General features: G+C 37.4%; 1 protein-coding gene across 1 annotated transcript; it reads right to left on the bottom strand.

Annotated features, from left to right (window-relative positions):
• Positions 1-9,763: 9,763 nt before the first annotated feature.
• On the bottom strand, positions 9,764-15,458 carry LOC115735013 (polyadenylate-binding protein 7). Its single transcript, XM_030666053.2, has 10 exons — positions 14,977-15,458; positions 13,586-13,704; positions 13,292-13,485; positions 12,912-13,171; positions 12,719-12,825; positions 12,443-12,632; positions 11,394-11,689; positions 11,095-11,232; positions 10,470-10,673; positions 9,764-10,239 (listed from the first exon to the last, which is right to left on the bottom strand). The coding sequence occupies exons 1-10, from the start codon at positions 15,176-15,178 to the stop codon at positions 10,042-10,044; spliced, it is 1,908 nt and encodes a 635-aa protein (XP_030521913.1). The 5' UTR covers positions 15,179-15,458; the 3' UTR covers positions 9,764-10,041.
• Between the last annotated feature and the right edge of the window lie 1,896 nt (positions 15,459-17,354).

Genomic DNA, 17,354 nt, shown 5'->3' on the forward strand with positions numbered 1-17,354 from the left:
GGGTGGCGGTGGTGGCTGCTGCTGTAAAACCCGGTGGCTGCAGCGAAATGATGGTGGGGGGAGAGGAGGAGGAGGAGGAGAGGGGCGGCTTATAACGATGGTGGGCAAAAGAAAATTTTGGATTTGTGGACAAAAAAGTAGGCGTTTCCCGGGTTTTTTTTCCAATTTAATTTTTTTAAAAAATATTTATAATTTTTTTTAAAATAAATATTTTTTTATTTGGGCCTCGCTCGACAGCTAGGCTGCTGGCCCAGCATGGCTGCTCGGTAGCTGGGCTACCAAGCAAGGCTTATCTTTTTTTTTTTTTTAATTTCATTTTTTAAGTGTTTTGATTATTTATATTTATAATATTTAGTTTATTTTGTATTTTTTTAACATGTTTATATTTATGTTATTTATATTTTTTTTTGCGAAGCTTATCTTTATAACATAATTAGTAATCATTAATACAAAAATTATTATGATCTATAATTCATAAATAATGTTGCAATTATGTAATTAATTGAAAATATTCATAAAATAAAATTGGTAAGATATATGTTGGAAAAACAAATGCGAAAGCGAACACAGAACACAAAGATTTACGTGGTTCGATCAAGGTGATCTACGTCCACGGGCGAAGCAAAACGAAATTCCACTATGATCAAAAAGAGTACAGATTACAAAAGTCGATTTTCGATTGAACAAAAGCACATGACACACTCGTCTATCACATAAGGAAAATCCTCAATACCAAACGAAAAGAAATCGTAGCCGCAATATAAAAAATAGATGTTGTAAATCTGCGCCACGAACTAAATCTTAATTTTTCCTCCACTTTTTGGGCCGCACAAAAATATGTCGGATCGGGTGATAAACCAAGCTGGGTACATAAAATTCAAGACATATTTAACAATATATGAAACTAATTGAAAATATTCATAATATAAAATTGGTAAAATATTCATATAAATAATGTTATAATTATGCAATTCGGTCGGCTAAAAAGATTGAAAGAGGAGGAAAGAGGGAAAGGAGGGTTCATTTGATATCGAGAAGTAACACCGAAGGGAGAAAAATGAAAAATTGACAAGGAAAACGGCGTTTTTTGGGGAAAAAGCCGGGCTATTCTTTTTGTGTGGGAAAACGGCTATTTTCCTTGTCAATTTTGCATTTTTCTCCCTTCAGTGCTACTTCTCGATATCAAATGAACCCTCATTTCCCTCTTTCCTCCTCTTTCAATTTTTTTAGCCGACCGAATTGCATAATTACAACATTATTTATATGAATATTTTACCAATTTTATATTATGAATATTTTCAATTAATTTCATATATTGTTAAATATGTCTTGAATTTTATGTACGCGGCCCGGTTTATCACCCGACCCGACATATTTTTGTGCGGCCTAAAAAGTGGAGGAAAAATTGAAATTTAGTTCGTGACGCGAAGAGTTGGGCCGATAGGCCCAACTCGGAGCAAGTGAACAAATCTCATTTGCGGTGCGAACAGATCTGCGTGGGGGTTTGGGAGCAACGCCCCCTAGAAAAAATTTTTTGGGCTCTATTTTTTATATTGCGGCTAGGGTTTCTTTTCGTTTGGTATTGAGGGATTTCCTTATGTGAGAGACGAGTGGGCCGTGTGCTTTTGTTCGATCGAAATCGACTTCTGTAATCTGTACTCTCTTTGATCATAGTGGAATTTCGTTTTGCCTCGCCCGTGGACGTAGATCACCTTGATCGAACCACGTAAATCATTGTGTTACGTGTTCGCTTTCGCATTTGTTTTTCCAACATATATCTTACCAAATTTATTTTATGAATATTTTCAATTAATTACATAATTACAACATTATTTATGAATTATAGATCTTAATAATTTTTTGTATTAATTATTACTAATTATGTTATAAAGATAAGCTTCGCAAAAAAAAAAATATAAATAAAATAAATATAAACATGTTAAAAAAATAGGAAATAAACTAAATATTATAAATATGAATAATCAAAACACTTAAAAAATGAAATTAAAAAAAAAAAAGATAAGCCTTGCTCGGCAGCCCAATTGTGAGCGAGGCCCAAATCTGAAAATATTTATTTTTAAAAAATATTTTTGTAAATATTTAAAAAAAATTAAATTGGAAAAAAACCCGCGTTTTTCTTTTTCCTATTTTTGGAATTATTAGTCATTAAAAAAAAACCCCATATCACTAATAAATGCTAATGACGTAATTGTCTAAAGTCCTTATAATTAAAAGCAATTTAATCTGATTCGGGCCCACTTTTCGGAGCTTCGGTATGTGAAATACTTTTATAACTCTAGAGAAAATTTCCAATTAAGGATTTGAAGTGCGAAAATAAGGGCTTGAAGTGCTCTCATTTTTTTTCAAATAAAGACCTGACGTGAAACTTATCAACTTATAATAAGTTTCTTTTCTTTTTTTTTGTTGGTCGAGGATAAGAATTTGAAGTGACCATGACAGTCTTAAACAAGCTCATGATCTTCCCACCGATAAGGGATTTTCATCCTTTATTACTTCTTCTTCTACTTCATTTTTTTCGTGTTTTCTATCTTTTCCTCGGGTGGCAATCCAGCCAATATCATGTGCAGCTGAAGTGGGACTTAGTCTAATTTTGTATGGCCAATTAGCACATAGACTAATCAATTTCCGACAAACAAAAAGAGGGATTGGACTTTCCACCGCCCACGTCCACAAGATTTATTGAATCACGGTATATAAGAAAGATGAAATGTGTACACTATATATATGCATTGTTTTACCTAATTTCTGTTAATTTAAGTCATTACAAATTGCGGTTTGTCTAACATGATACCAAAAGAACAGATCGGGGATTCAAATCCCCGACTCTCTCTCTCTCTATCGTTCTCTATTTTTCCCTGCTTGTAATTCCGCCTATTTTTCTTTCCCCGGTAATTTGTTCGACACAATTATGACCGATATCATCTCGTTGTGGCTTTTCCGAGAATGATTTTATCTGGGCATTTTCCTATTTCCCTCAAGAGTCGGTTTTTGAGAATACCTTTATTGAAGATTTCGTATGATTATATTATTAGGTGATTTTGCCAAACGCAATTAGCATTTTCCTAAACTCTTTAAGTTGAAGGTCTTTGTATTTCCCCAAAGCTAATTTCAAATGATGAACCAAACCCACCCAGAGTGATTGAATTATATTGTAGGGATAGCTGACGGGTTCATTATGTTCTTAAAATAATCACATTGTCCGGTAGCTATGACATATTGCTAGATGTCACTCGTGGCTTATAGGATCTGGAGGTTGATCAAGACAATAAATTCTCTTGAGAATACTAATGTGTTAGTGCAAATCTTACTATCAGCTCGGTATGACCTAAGGATATCATATACCTTAGTGTAAATCTTACTGCTGGCTCGGTATGACCCCGGCCCGGTCCCCGGCGACAGCTGGTGACCCCCGATCCGGGCGAGGATCGCCGGCCTCACCCAGATTCGGGAGAGGGCCAGAGGCCCTCGCCTCTAGTCGGCTAGGTCACTGGCCCTTGCCGCGGCGCCGGCGACCCCGCCAGCCTGTGCCGCCCGGCCTATCGCCCTCCGGCGGTGGGGCGGTGGCCACAAGTAGGAGGGTTGCCCCTCCTGCCTGTGAACGTCCACTTCCTATTCTTCTTCTCTTTTTTCTTTCTTTTTTTTTTTTTTTTTGTGAAAACATATAACAAAAACTATAATACAAAAGAAAAAAATTAAATAAGTAAAAAGACTAAAATGCCCTTAAATTAGGCCTTTTTTGAGATTTTATGGTCATTTCAAGCCCTTATTTGAAACAGTATTCACTTAGGGCCCTTATTTGAGAAAATATGAGGACTTCGGGCCCTTTTTAAAATTTTTCCCATGGAACTTTGAAAAGGCTATTGGGCTATCTATCTTTTCATTCTTCTCATTCCATGTCCATGGACAAGTACACTTTCACTAGGGCAGGAATGCTCTCTTATCAAGTATGTCGGTTAATTGGTCGATTACCTATTTAGTGCGGCCAACTCCCCCATAAAGTAACTCTAAGATTTGCCATGGTAAAAGAGCAGCTACCAATTCGAAACAAAAAGAAATGGGAGCATAGTTCCAATAAAAAGAACCCATGTGCCATATTCTTCTCCAATCTGAGTTTTGCTAGCAACTCGAATGAATTCAATGACATATTTGAAGAAATTCTTGTCATCGTTAGCTCATTACTTCAATTCAATTGTTATAATGAAAAAATACTTCACCTTTTTAGTTGGAACTTTAGGTGGTGCTCGAAAAAAGATGCAAAAAAGGAGATTCAAAAGAAGAGGTAGTAATTGTCCATGCACAAAAGCATCAAACCTCTCTCATTAGGAAGAATCAAAGCACATCGAAATGGTAACATTTGTACTTAGTAATAGAATGATTTAACAAAAATATGTAAACTCGTCCCTCCTGAAAAGATTATTCGAGGACAGAGGTGGCAAAATGGTTCTAGAACCCATATTCAACCTGTATTTATTGGCAGAATGATTTATATGGGTTGGCTTATGTGCTTTAGTGGGTCATAAATGGGTTATTTAAAAACTTAATAAAGGTCCTAAATGGATTTTAAATAGATCATAAATGGGTTAGTTAAGACAAAAGGTTTTGTGTATATTTTAAAAAAAAAATTGAACTTTTTATTATTTTAATATTATTATATTTGCTTTTGTATTGATTTTTTCTTTTATTCCTATTTTCTTTTTTCTCTTGCCTTGGCTTTTGCCTTGCTTGAGTTGCCATTGGCCGCTGACGGCTGTCGGTGAGCTCGGGCTTGCCCTAGGCCTCGAGCTTAGCGAAGGCAAGCCCCAACATGCTAGAGCCCGGCGAGCTCGAGGCTCGCTAGATATCGGCAAGCTGAGCTCGAGGCTCGCTTGATCCTAGCGAGCCCCAACTTGCCGATGGCCGTCGCCGACCAATGGAAACTTAGGTAGGGCAATGGCCAAGGCAAGAGAAAAAAGCAAATAGGAAGAAAAGAAAGAAAAAAAATAAAAATAAAAATAAAAAATTAAAATTTTCAAATTATTAAAAATTTGAATATTTTTTAAATTCTGAAAAAATCTTTTTATGCCTCACTTAAAATTTGGCGAGTCTCGAACTCATTGGAATCAGCTGTTTATATGGCTAGTTTCTGAGGCCCGACGACTAATGGAGAAAAGAGGAAGAAGGAAAAGAAAAATATAAAAAAGAAAAGGAAAATTTTTAGTTTTTTTAGAGATTATGAAAATTATCCGTACTGTTTTAGGAATACATTTTTTTTTCAAAAAATTATAAGATATGAATTTTTCTTAATGTGATTAAATATTGAAGTGTTTGAACAATATGGGTCGGGTCGAGTATTGATCGTTAAATTTTTACTGTATAAAAATGGGTTAAGATGGGTTAAATGAGTTAATATGGATCGGACCATATCCGACCCGATTTAAGTCGACCCACTCATTTGACACTTCTATTCCAGGATAAATGGGCAATAGTTAGAAGCCGTATGCCAGCGGCAAGCAAAAGCAAGGCTATTAGGTACCTAAGGAAAGCTCACCTAAAACCACACGTTACGTGCAAGTTTCATCAAGGGTGATTAGTGACCACAGTGGTAGGGAAGATGACAGGGTTGGTCCACATTAATCGTGCAATTAAAATATGAAATGGTAGATAGGTGACAGGAGGGTCGAAAGGCTAATATTGATAGTTCGATGATTAGGAAATGACCTATCTTATAAAATGACCATGATTCGTCATTTCCAAACATTTTTGCATAAGTTAAAATTCCTAACGACGCCGAATGTCACCAAACAACTCCAATTAATTGCATGAAATTTCGAAAATGGCGGAAACCAATTTGTCTATGCTACTTTTTGACCTTGACCCAACTAAAATAACAAGGATCCTCCTCAGTTAATGTTGGTAAAAAAGGGAATATTGGGTGACTTAATTGAAAAGATCACCGGCCTAATAAAACCGAATTTTCAATGAAGTGAATATACTTTTAAATCCTTGTAAAATCAAGAGTACTTTGCATGTTTTGCCGGCCGACCTTGATCTACCTCTTTCGCTCTTGGTTAACATAAGAAAAATGTCATATTTAATCAAACCAGTTACTAAGTTATCCGTCGGACTTTGAGTGGCCGTTTAGACACACGTATCATATTTAAGAATCAATGATAATCGGACACATTACTCAAAAAGCTAATTTGTAAACCGGTCTTCCCAAGAACAAGCTAAACCCTAATGATCTTCTTCGGAAAAAAAAAAGCGAGTCCGAGAACTCGACCGACATTTGTCCTTTGTTGGTCTGGAAAAGCATTGTCCTTCGCTGTTGAACTCTATACGAAGTTTTTGGTCAAGACGATAGTCTGTTTATTTGGGCAGCTGATTATTTATGTTTAGCATGTCAAAGAAAGGTTGTTTACACATGAGACTTAGGAACATGTCTTGCTCTGTTTTTAAAAGAAAGACTGACTGCTAATGTGGCCCGAAAAGATGCCAAGGGGCGACATTATTGCAGGTGCTCTAAATTAATGGGGTATGGCCAAAAAGATCACAGATTTGCTAAGTCAAGACAAATTGCTAAATCCTTGGTGAAGATACCTCTTACTTCATGGATAAAGTAAGAGGTGAGCCAAAATACGAATCCATTACCAAATAATGGAAGAAATAAATCTGATTTATTGCAACCCTGTGCAATGAAGATAAAACTTACTTTATAACATATATGGGAAAATCATGGAAAAGATCCTAAATTTATTGCACTTTTACCAATTTAATGCTAAATATTTTAATTTTGCCAATTTAGTCCTAAATCTTTTTTATGTTAATTCAGTCCTAAACTTTTTGCATTTGTCTCAATTCAGTACATCCGGCCAACTTTAATCGGTTGATGCTTGTGAGGACAACTGCCGGCACCGACGGGACAATTTTTAATAATACGTTAATATTTTTTTGAAATTCTTTTTTTTTATTCATTTGCAACCTCCAACAAGTCGCCAATCTAGAACGCCAGCTACTAGCACTGCCACCGCTAGGCTAGGTTGGTCTTGCTCGAGTCTAGTAGGCGTTGCCTAGTGACGGTGACGACCGAGCCTTGCCATCGCCCAAGCGAGCGCCATGGCTAGGTGATGGCGAGGCTTGGCCTCCCTCAATCTGGCCGAGGCTGGACCTAGCCTAGCCATGGCTTCACTGTCGCTAGGTGAGGCCGAGCTCACCCGGTGACGGTGACGCCATGTCTAGGCAAGGTCAAACTCATCCAGCCATGGGGTGGTTTGGCCTCACCTAGGCAAAGCCAACCTCACCCAACAGCGGCGACGCCGGTGAATAGTGAGGTCGAGTCTCGCCGGTTGGAGAAAGAAGATGAACAATAAAGGAAAAAAAAAGGAATAAAAAGAATAAAAATTTGAAAAATATTAAAATGTTATTAAAGATTGCCTTGTCAATGCCAGACTGCGTCGGCCAGTCAAGGTTAACCGGATAGATTGAATTGGCACAAATACAAAAGGTTTATAACTAAATTGGCATAAAAAAAAAGTTTAGGACTCAATCAGTAAAATCAAAAATTTTAGAACTAAAATGGCAAAAGTGCAATAAATTTAGGATTTTTTTTATAATTTTTCCATAATCTTCTTTAATCTATCATCTTAATGTAGGTTCTTGTTCCCTTTTGTAATATTTGGGCTGCTTTGATGGAATGGAAGTTCTTTTTAGCCCAAAAAAAAAAAATGCATAGCTTTTTTTTTCATGACAAACAACTTATAAAATTCCACGAGATTCTAGAAAAAGGGCTTTACCCAAATAAAGAAATCTCCCATCACATTCAAGTTGAATCCAAAAAATGGTTCTTCAATTCATATCGATTTGAGGGACTCAACAAATCACTTCATTAGGGGGTCGTTGTGATTAACACCAAAATTGAACTCGCTAGCAACGGAGCTATGATACCATAGCCATTAGAAAACCAACCGGCAATAGTCAAGAGAGGCTCGCCAGCGGCAAGCAGAAGCAAGGTCATAAGATAAGGAAAGCCCGGCCGGAATCACATGTGCAAGTTTCATCGAGGGTATTAATGATGACAGTCGTAGGGAAGATGACATGGTTGTTCCATATTAGTCGTGTAATTACAATATGAAATGGTAGGTAGGTGTTCCGAGGGACCAAAGGATAGTTGTTGGAAGATTACGAAATGACCAATCTTATAAATTGACCGTGATTCCTTATTTTCAAACATTTTAGCACGCACCAAGATTCCTAATGACGCCGAATGTCACCAACCAACTCCCTTTAATCGCATTTAAGTTTGGAAAACGGCGGAAATTACTTTTTCTCTGCTACTTCTTGACCTTGACCCAACTAACAAAAGAAGGATTCACTTCAGTTAATGGGGTTAGAAAAAGGAATATTTGCCATATTTATTCAATCTGATTACTAGATGATCCGTCAGATAGGAAGTGGCCCTTTAGACATACGGGTCATATTCAAGAATCAATAATAATCGGATCCATCACTTAATAAGCCAATTTGTGTGCCGGTATTCACAACTACAAGCTAAATCCTAACGATTCTCTTCGAAAAGGCGAGTCAAAGAACTTGGTGCACATTTGTCCTTTGTTTTGGCCAAAAATGCATTGTCCTTCGCTGTTGAACTCTATGCAAAGTTTTCTCGCGAAGTGGGTGGTTTTGGTCTTTTCTCCATGTGGAGTATTACGATCAACGTGCCCCCCAGTGGCCCAAAAGATTAATGTTGAATTTCAAGTGCATTTATTTCGTGGAAGATTAATGATTTGAAAAATATATTTTAAACAATGGCCATTTGAATTGTTTGCAAAAAGAAATCAACGAAAAATATTTTTATCGCTTTCAAACTTATTCAGACATATTTTGCCTAAGTTTTCTTGAAGAATGAGAAATCTCTTCTCTCGGTGCGAATGTGGTAGACAGGAATTCACAAATCTTGTTTAGTGTAGAGAACATCCGGTTGAACATAGAAATTAGAGAATTCCGGTTCCACTGGAGATGGTAAGTTAGATGCCCTTAAACTAAACGACGTCGTTGAAGATAAGCGATCTCGTCATGCCATTTGATTAGAAAATAATTGGTTTTATGCTCTGAAAGAAGAAAAAGAGCTGCACAGGGTGTGAAGATCAGGTAAGAAGAGAGGAACTTGAAATTTTAACGTTAGAAGAAGAAAATTTTGCTGTAAAGGAGGAAACCAACAGCTTCCAAGCTTTCATTGGTATTCCGTCTTTTAGAGAAGAAATCTCAATGGTTTTAGAAACAACGAGGCGGCACATACGCAAGCGTAAGATCCCGAAGCCGCCGATGGCGACGGTGGATACATGCAAGTCATAAAAGTCGGGAAGAGGAATGACTTAAGGTGCAGTGCGTTTATTTCACTGAAACATTCATTATAAAATATACTATTTTTCATGAAGATCATTTTTAGGGAAAATAGTTAAGTTTTCATTTATTTAATGATTTATTAGAGAAAGTAATTTCCATCTTGTCATAATGGGAAATCCGTTTTCACCCGCTCTAATAAAAAATGTTTCCGTACATCGATTAGTTTTTTGCCATCTGGAAAATTAACAGTCTCTTAACAAAACAAACCGACAACAAGCTATGTCCGGCATATGTATATGGTACATGTTAGTTGAAGAATAAGACAATGCTCTAAGCAAGTTAAGGAAATTAAGCATTTGTTACCGCATCTACTTTGCATGTAGGAACAAGGGCAAAAAAACTTATCAACCTATCATGTTTAGTGTACTAATAAATATTTATTTCGAATCAAACGAACTTTCATAATATGTCTAAACAAACGCCTAGTAGAAAGACTAAATATGAAAATATCTCAAACCAATCCTTCCGAATCACGGAGATACAAACAGAAAATCCAAATGCTACACCCTAAGTTGTAAATAAGCCTAATTGGTAAATTTAGTGTATTATATCAAAATTCCGCCGCTCTTCCGGAGCTTTACTCGCGCCATTACCCTCTATACTTGAAAAAACAGGACGGGTCCTAACCGATCTCACCTTATCTCAACTGACTGCAACTTGGGCGGACAGAAAGCTGGGATGTAAGGAGTCCTGGCTGGAGGATTTGGTTTTTGAGAGCTTCAGAACATCTACAGCTTCTTCCACTTTGGCAGTGAGCGACTCGGGAGATTCCAGAAGCAGAAGCAGCTCTGAGTTGTCCATCTCCAAAAGCATCCCAGTAATTTTCGCGACAAGATCAGGCTGCAAGTAGACATGAAACACTATAAGTTACAGGCGCTGTAATGTTTAAGTGGACACAGTTCAGTCCTAAACTGACGGCAGATACATGTACGAGTAAACTTGAGAATAGGTCATGCCGACCGGGGCAACCTATCATCCTCCAGCGACACAGAGGTCATATAGTAAATTGGAAGTCATAGTTGTTTCAGGCAAAGCAAACCTGTCGAACTATTACTTGATTAAACTTTTACCTTGTGTTTCTGAACTAGTGGGTACAGACGTTCCCCGAGTATCTGTTTCTGCTGCTCAGGGGATGCAGCAGAAAGCATGCTGCTTAGCATTTCGGTTCCTTGTTGACCCGATCCAGCAGAATCAGGAACAGAAGAGGTGACCCCTGCTCCATTATTTGTCTCGCGAGAGTGACCATTTGGTACATATCTAGCATTCCTTCCGCGCTGCAGTTCATAGGAAGGCAGAATTTACGATATGTACCACATAAAACAACCAGAGAAGCAAGTAGAAGTCTACTAATGTGATGAAGTCTTTGGACAACATCTCTTAAAACATTTGTAAAGGTACAATTGTGGCTCCAATGTTAATATCTCTAAACATCTCTTCATCTATATATGCTGTAAAGTCATTAAACTCAGAGTCAATTCAAGGGATGTAAAAATTCAATCAAGAACCTTCACATGGAGAAGAGCCAAATCTCTGGCAAAATAAATCTGCTTTGAATCTCTATGATTTCAAATAGCACCTACTGCTTGGCAGTTTCAATAATATCTCATTTCATTTAAGTGATGTGATAGCAGGAGAACTGAAAATTAGCAAAACTGGAGCATCCACATTACATTGTTAGACATTAACAGAGAGCACCTGATTATTGTTCGAATCTTTTGCAGAGGCTACATATTGAGTCGACTGCTGCAAGGGTGGCATATGTGGCGCAGACTGAGCAATGCCACCATTCATCCTTCCTCTGTTGTTTCTGTTCTCTCTTGGAGTGCTCGGAATCTGGAAAGTAGAAGCCACAATCAATCAGCAGATAAAACAGTAACTCAGGTTTTCTTTGCTGGCACAAACAAATCATTTAAACAGTGTGAAAGAATAAGATTATTCTGTCCAACATGCGCTACACAACATTTGCAACGTCACTAAAAGGCTCTTGTTCTTACAACTGGAAAAGAAGAAGGTTGAAAGCCTGGTCTAGCTGGGTGGGGAAATCCAGGACTCCTCCAGCCTGGCCTTAGTCCTATCGGCTGATACATCAAACCCGGGCGCGAAGGTCCTTGAGAAATAAGACTTGAGGGAGCTGTGTAGTAAAAAGGAGGATATCCAGCAGGAATAACAGCAGTTGAAGCTCCTGCTAGTCCAGGCATTTGATGCGTATACTGAATCTGCAGATGTGCTTGCCTTTCATCTTTCCTTTGAGCAATAGCCAAATATAATGGCTTTCCATGAAACATGCAACCTGCAAAAACATCCAAGAAGAGAGAATCAAAGCTTTGGATGTAATAAACCAAATAAACCAGATCAACAGCAACAGTTGGTTATCATGCAAACTATTAGTTATCTGGCACGACCCAAGTCCCTAACAAAGAACCAAAACTAAAAATGACGTGGCCTTAGGGTTTTTATGAGGCAAAACCTTGGTCATACAACCCTTATTTCAAGAAAGAGAAAAAACAAAATTACTCAAGGACAGAGAGTGTAATCTCTAATTATAGTATTCCCAGGAAGCTTAATATTCTGTCCAAACCTAATATTTTACATGGCATTGCTCCAAAATCACAATTAACAGAAATAACACCAACAATCAGCTCCTCAGTTTTCCCAGGAAGCTTAAATTGTTATTATCGAACAGAAGAACCACCAACTGGCCTATACATCTTCCTCCTATAAAATCATTGTTTCATACTTTTGAGTTTCAATCATATATAGGTTGTAACTGCATATGGTGGAGTCTATCCATGATGCAGATATTGCAGTGACTGGTATTCTGGATAACAAGGTCAAACTTCATGTTAAAGAATTATTAATTTGGAACTATGACCCCACATGGTCTCCGGTCATCAAAATCAATTCATGTCGCATGTAGAGGAAAAAAAGAATTCTTTAAGCTCGAAATATAACTTGCTAATATAAGATGGAATCCTTCATTAGTGATAGTGAAAGAGGATGCCATATTGAATTTTCCCTCACAGCATAAACAAGTTAGACTTACCATAAAAACTATTTACAGCTTTATTGGCCTCCTCTGGAGTGGAGAAGCAAACAAACCCAAAGCCCTTGCTTATTCCTTTGTCATCTCGCATCACTTTTGCAGAGATAATCATGCCACACTGACTGAAGTGTTCTCGAAGTTGCTCATCAGTGACATCATCATCAATATTCTTGATATAGATATTTGAATCCTAAAATATGAAGCGAAACAATCATAAGTAAATGAAAAATGACGGCACGCTAGTGAAGCTTAAGAAGCAACTGCAGCAAATTCTACCTTGTACTTGAGAATTCGTTCTTTGCGTCTCTCCTCAAACTGCCGACGTAGTATCTCATTGCGTTCAGACCTTTTCTGTGCCCTGGCTACGTACAGAACTTTCGAGCCTGTTTTGTATGAGAGCATATAGTTTAGAAAGGCGGATTGGGCATAATCCTCTACCTACTAAGCTTCTTTGAGAACTGTAGCTTACCAAGCTGTGTTCCATCCAGAGTCTCTGTAGCTTTTTTGGCATCGTCTGGGTTTTCAAAATTCACGAAGCCAAAACCTCTTGAGGTTCCATCATCATTCTTTGCAATGACCATACTAGTGACTTTACCAAACTCAGAAAATTTCTCCTGCAAACCCTCTTCTGTGACCTCTGGATCAAGATTCTTCACATACAGATTTGTATATTTTGCATCAGCAGTTAGCAGACCACGATCACTCTTCCTGACAAATTTTGCCACATAGCTGTGCAACAAAATTACCATTGCCAGTTGAGAATTAAGAACAGAGTAGCTTCAAACAATGCTAGCTTCCACCAAAATGAGAAATTGTAAATATGAACGAATGAAGAGAAGAACTACATACATCTTCTTGCCTTCGACATTCGAGCCATTTAGATTTTCTATAGCAGCATTTGCAGATTCCTCACTATCAAATTGCACAAAGCCATGCCCTCTACTCTTCCCATCATCAGACATTGCTACTTTGCAAGACAAGATATCGCCAAATTTCTTAAACATATCTTTCAGTCCAACATTGTCAACTGAATCAGCCAAGTTCTGACCACAAATATGCCAAGTCATTAGAAAAAGGTCTATTCAATGTATGCACAGGATAAGTATGCACAAAATTCTACAAACAGAAATTGAAAGCGTATACCTTTACAAATACATTTGCTTTTCCATTTTTCCTTGCATCGGGATCGCGACATGACCAGGCAACCCTTATAACTTTCCCATGCAGCAAAGTGTGGTTCTTGGTCTCAATAGCACGTGTTGCTGTCAAATGAAAAACATGGTAACAATACTGGTACTTTCAAACACTAATAATAAGATAAGCACAAGCAGCACATCAGAAGTAACGAATGTACAGAACACTTCTTCAGTTAGATTCGTCAAACAAAATGTGATACATTAGTTGGTGGACATAGGCATTTCTTCCCCCATGGGTTCCAAAAGCAGGAGGAGGAGGAAGGGAGCTGGATGTTGCAGTTGGTTTAGCATAGGGTGCAGGAAAAGATATTGAAGGAGACCAAATGGAGAAAGTGTCATTCTGATGAATGCTGTATAAACTTATTTGGCTGAAACTATCTGTACAACTTATGATAAATTCAATCCTTCCTCACAAATCTTAGTTTTATTTTATCAATGCCTTGCAGTTTTTTCTTTTAATCAACCAACAAAAGAGGGAAACAAGACGGCAGACTTTTAGGAATGGATGTTTATAAATTCATGCTCTGTGCAGATGTACTTCAAAAAGAAACTGATTAGGGAAAACAGTATGTAGCAGTAGAGCTTGATAACTACATTATAATTCTGAATGTTTAAAGATCAATAAAGGCCTTCAACAGTCCCTGCAGAGTCTCGGTTAAAATACAGAATTTTGCCTCAGATATGCTACACATACATACGCTCACATAATGAATCTTCTGCAACATCCTATTACTTTCAAATATAAGAACCTTCCAAAACATATATTAAGATGAACATCACGACGTCATCAAGCATCAACTCCTTTTCTGGGCATTGCTCTGTACACATGGTGAGATCGCACTCAACAAAAATACATCAATACAGATCCAAATCCCGGGCACTAAAAGATATTAACATATTATAATAATAAACATAGGCCGAGTTAACTAAGAATGCAAATCCAACATGGTCCTGTCAAATTCACACTGAACCAGACAAACAACACAACATGTTCTGGTAAATCAGAAAAGCTAGAAACTTTATCCAACGATACTCCATCTCAACAGCCAAGTGCACTGATCGTCTTTAGTTTATCATTAAAAAAAAAAAATGAGAAACAGCCAATTGCACTGACAGAGAATATGCCCATTGTGTCGCGCCAATCAATCAGTCAGAGAGCACCACTCGCCACCAGTTTGCTCTCTTTTCTCGAAATTTTTTTCGTTAAATTCCTCACATTGCTAGGATTACTAAATAATTATGAGAAAAGCAACCTCGCAAACGGTAAAAAAGACGAATTTTTGGTGGCACATCGATAATCGAATCGGACATTCGAGGGCCACGCGGGCGATGATTTACCATCGACGGGGGAGACGAAGTTGACGTATCCGTAACAGAGCGACCTGCCAGAGGACGAGTCCCTGCAGACGCGGACGGACGTGAGGCTCTTGAACTCGGTGAACGCCTCGAAGAGGAGGCCGTCGGAGACGTCCGGGTGGAGGTCGCCGACGTAGAGCGACGCCGGAGCGGCGGCGGTGGCGACCGTCGCTGGAACCGCCATTCAGCAAATCGCGAATCACAAATCGGCCAATCGGGGAATGAGGAATCCGAACGACGGAAGAGGAGGAAGGCGGGGAGAGGCGCGTTTCCGTTTCGCTTCGCTTCGCTTCGGTTTCAGAGGGACTGGTTGAATGGCATTGAATGAGAGAGAGAGAGAGAGAGAGAGAGAGAGAGAGAGAGTGATTAATTTGTGAGTTGAGTGGATTGAATTGGGGTTAGGGAGATGGTGAGAAACGTGTAGAGATAGACAGAGAAAGAAGAGAGAGAGAGAGAGAGAGAGACTGTGTGGGTTTTTGCATGGACGCAGGAGGTTGAGCCGTTGGCTATAAGGACGCCGGAACGAGACGACGTTCTGTAGCAGCGCGTGAGGGCCCCACCTCGCGCCCCATCCCCCAAAAAATAAAAATAAAACAAGTGCAAAAATAAAAGAAAATTCGACCCACAAAAAAAAAAAAAAAAGAAGAAGAAGAAAAAAAAAAATTGAAAAAAAAAAAAGGAGGAAAAGAAACAAAAGATGGATTTTATGAAACTATGGATTTCGCTTTTATTCCTTGGCCCCCCCAAAAAGGTACGATGAAATTGTTGGCATATTTGGAGCAGGATGATTTCCTTTTGTCCCCCCTCTTCTTATTACCAGGGCTCTTTGCCTGTTTCGCGAAGAATGAGTGATTTTCAAAAAAAATAATAATAATATTTTCAAAAAATTCATAGCTTATAAAAATGAATGAAGGAGAAAACATTTACACCATGTGCACGGCTAGTTAAGGAATTTGTACGGTGACAATGCCGTGATTGCATTTAGTCAGAACAAAATACATCGTCGTGCACAAATCTTCGATTCCAAGCATGGTATTCTAAAATCTTGACCCTTTCGTTCGGGAAATAAAATAAGTGACTTTCCTATTTATGACCTTATTTGATCCGTATAAAGCACACTTGAAGCATATAAATCTTGAACCTAAAATTGAAGTTACTTCTTTGTCGTTGGCTCCAAAAATGATTTATAAAGTACAAGAAAAGGCTCATCGTTAACATTAACTTACTCATTTTTCGACCCAAGAAAATGAACATTAAAATACTCACTTTAGTCAACTAAATCAAGAAGATATCTTGCACATAAAAAAAATGATTGACAAGATACTGGTTTTATAACATGGTCAGAAAATTTTTCAGCCTAAGAAAGTCCATGATGGCCCATATAAATTGTCAAGATGTAACTCTTTTTTTTCGTTGACTACTATAAAATAGATAAAATAGTGAATTTTGACAAAAACAAAAAAAAGATTCCTACTTTTATAAGTACTTGGGATTCTTACATAGTGATCCATTAAACTCCTCGGACATTCTAAAACTAGGAATATCAAAATTCTACAACGATTTACATCAATTTTTCAAAGTGAGATCAAAATTTCAAGTATTATATGCTTATTAAAAACATTTAAAAATTTTTTTTTTATTCTTTTCTCGTTACACATAAAAATAACAAGTGAGCAAATCTTCATCTTTTATGAAGCAATCTGGCAATTATTGAGTATCATTCAGAGTTATCTCATAAAGAAATTTATTTTGGAATATGTTGAAAAGTGCCCTTATGGCATTTGATGAGGAACATTAATTGTATTTTGGGAAGATAAATAGTTACAAATATTTTATGTTATATACGATGACATAAATATTTTTGCTTTATCTCCTTGAATTTTTAAAACTTGGAGATGGTATAGAGATGGTGGACGAATATATACTTTTACCTCTTGAACTCGCATTTTGGTCCAATTGCTAAGCTAGTCACCAGTGAGATGGCTAGCCTGATGGTAAACGGGTCACCGATTTTTAATGACATTGCAAATTCAATTCACATTATGAGTGAACTTTCACACTTATAAAAATTATGAGTGAACTTTCACACTTATAAAATTAAAAGCTAGTTAATTTTTTAATTGGCATATGCAATTATTGCGACTTTCAGGAAGTGAAGTACAATTTCTTCTTTATTATTTTTACTATAATCCTTTTTGTTCTTAGTTGAAATAGGCAAGAAATCAAATACTAAAAAAGGCAAAAATTCTCTCGCTAACCCAAATTTATTATTCAAATCATTTCAAAATACTAACTACACGTGAAAAATTAAGAATATCAAGAGAACTTATATTTTCATCTGAGTACCTTCACTAATTTTT

Source organism: Rhodamnia argentea, chromosome 10, assembly GCF_020921035.1.
Source record: "Rhodamnia argentea isolate NSW1041297 chromosome 10, ASM2092103v1, whole genome shotgun sequence".
Taxonomy (NCBI): domain Eukaryota; kingdom Viridiplantae; phylum Streptophyta; class Magnoliopsida; order Myrtales; family Myrtaceae; genus Rhodamnia; species Rhodamnia argentea.

Coding starts and splice junctions, on each gene's coding strand:
- LOC115735013 (XM_030666053.2), bottom strand. CDS start 15,178: ATGGCGGTTCCAGCGACGGTCGCCACCGCCGCCGCTCCGGCGTCGCTC. Junction 12,826..12,911: donor TCTGGATGGAACACAGCTTG/GTAAGCTACAGT, acceptor CATACAAAACAG/GCTCGAAAGTTCTGTACGTA. Junction 12,633..12,718: donor AACGAATTCTCAAGTACAAG/GTAGAATTTGCT, acceptor TTCATATTTTAG/GATTCAAATATCTATATCAA.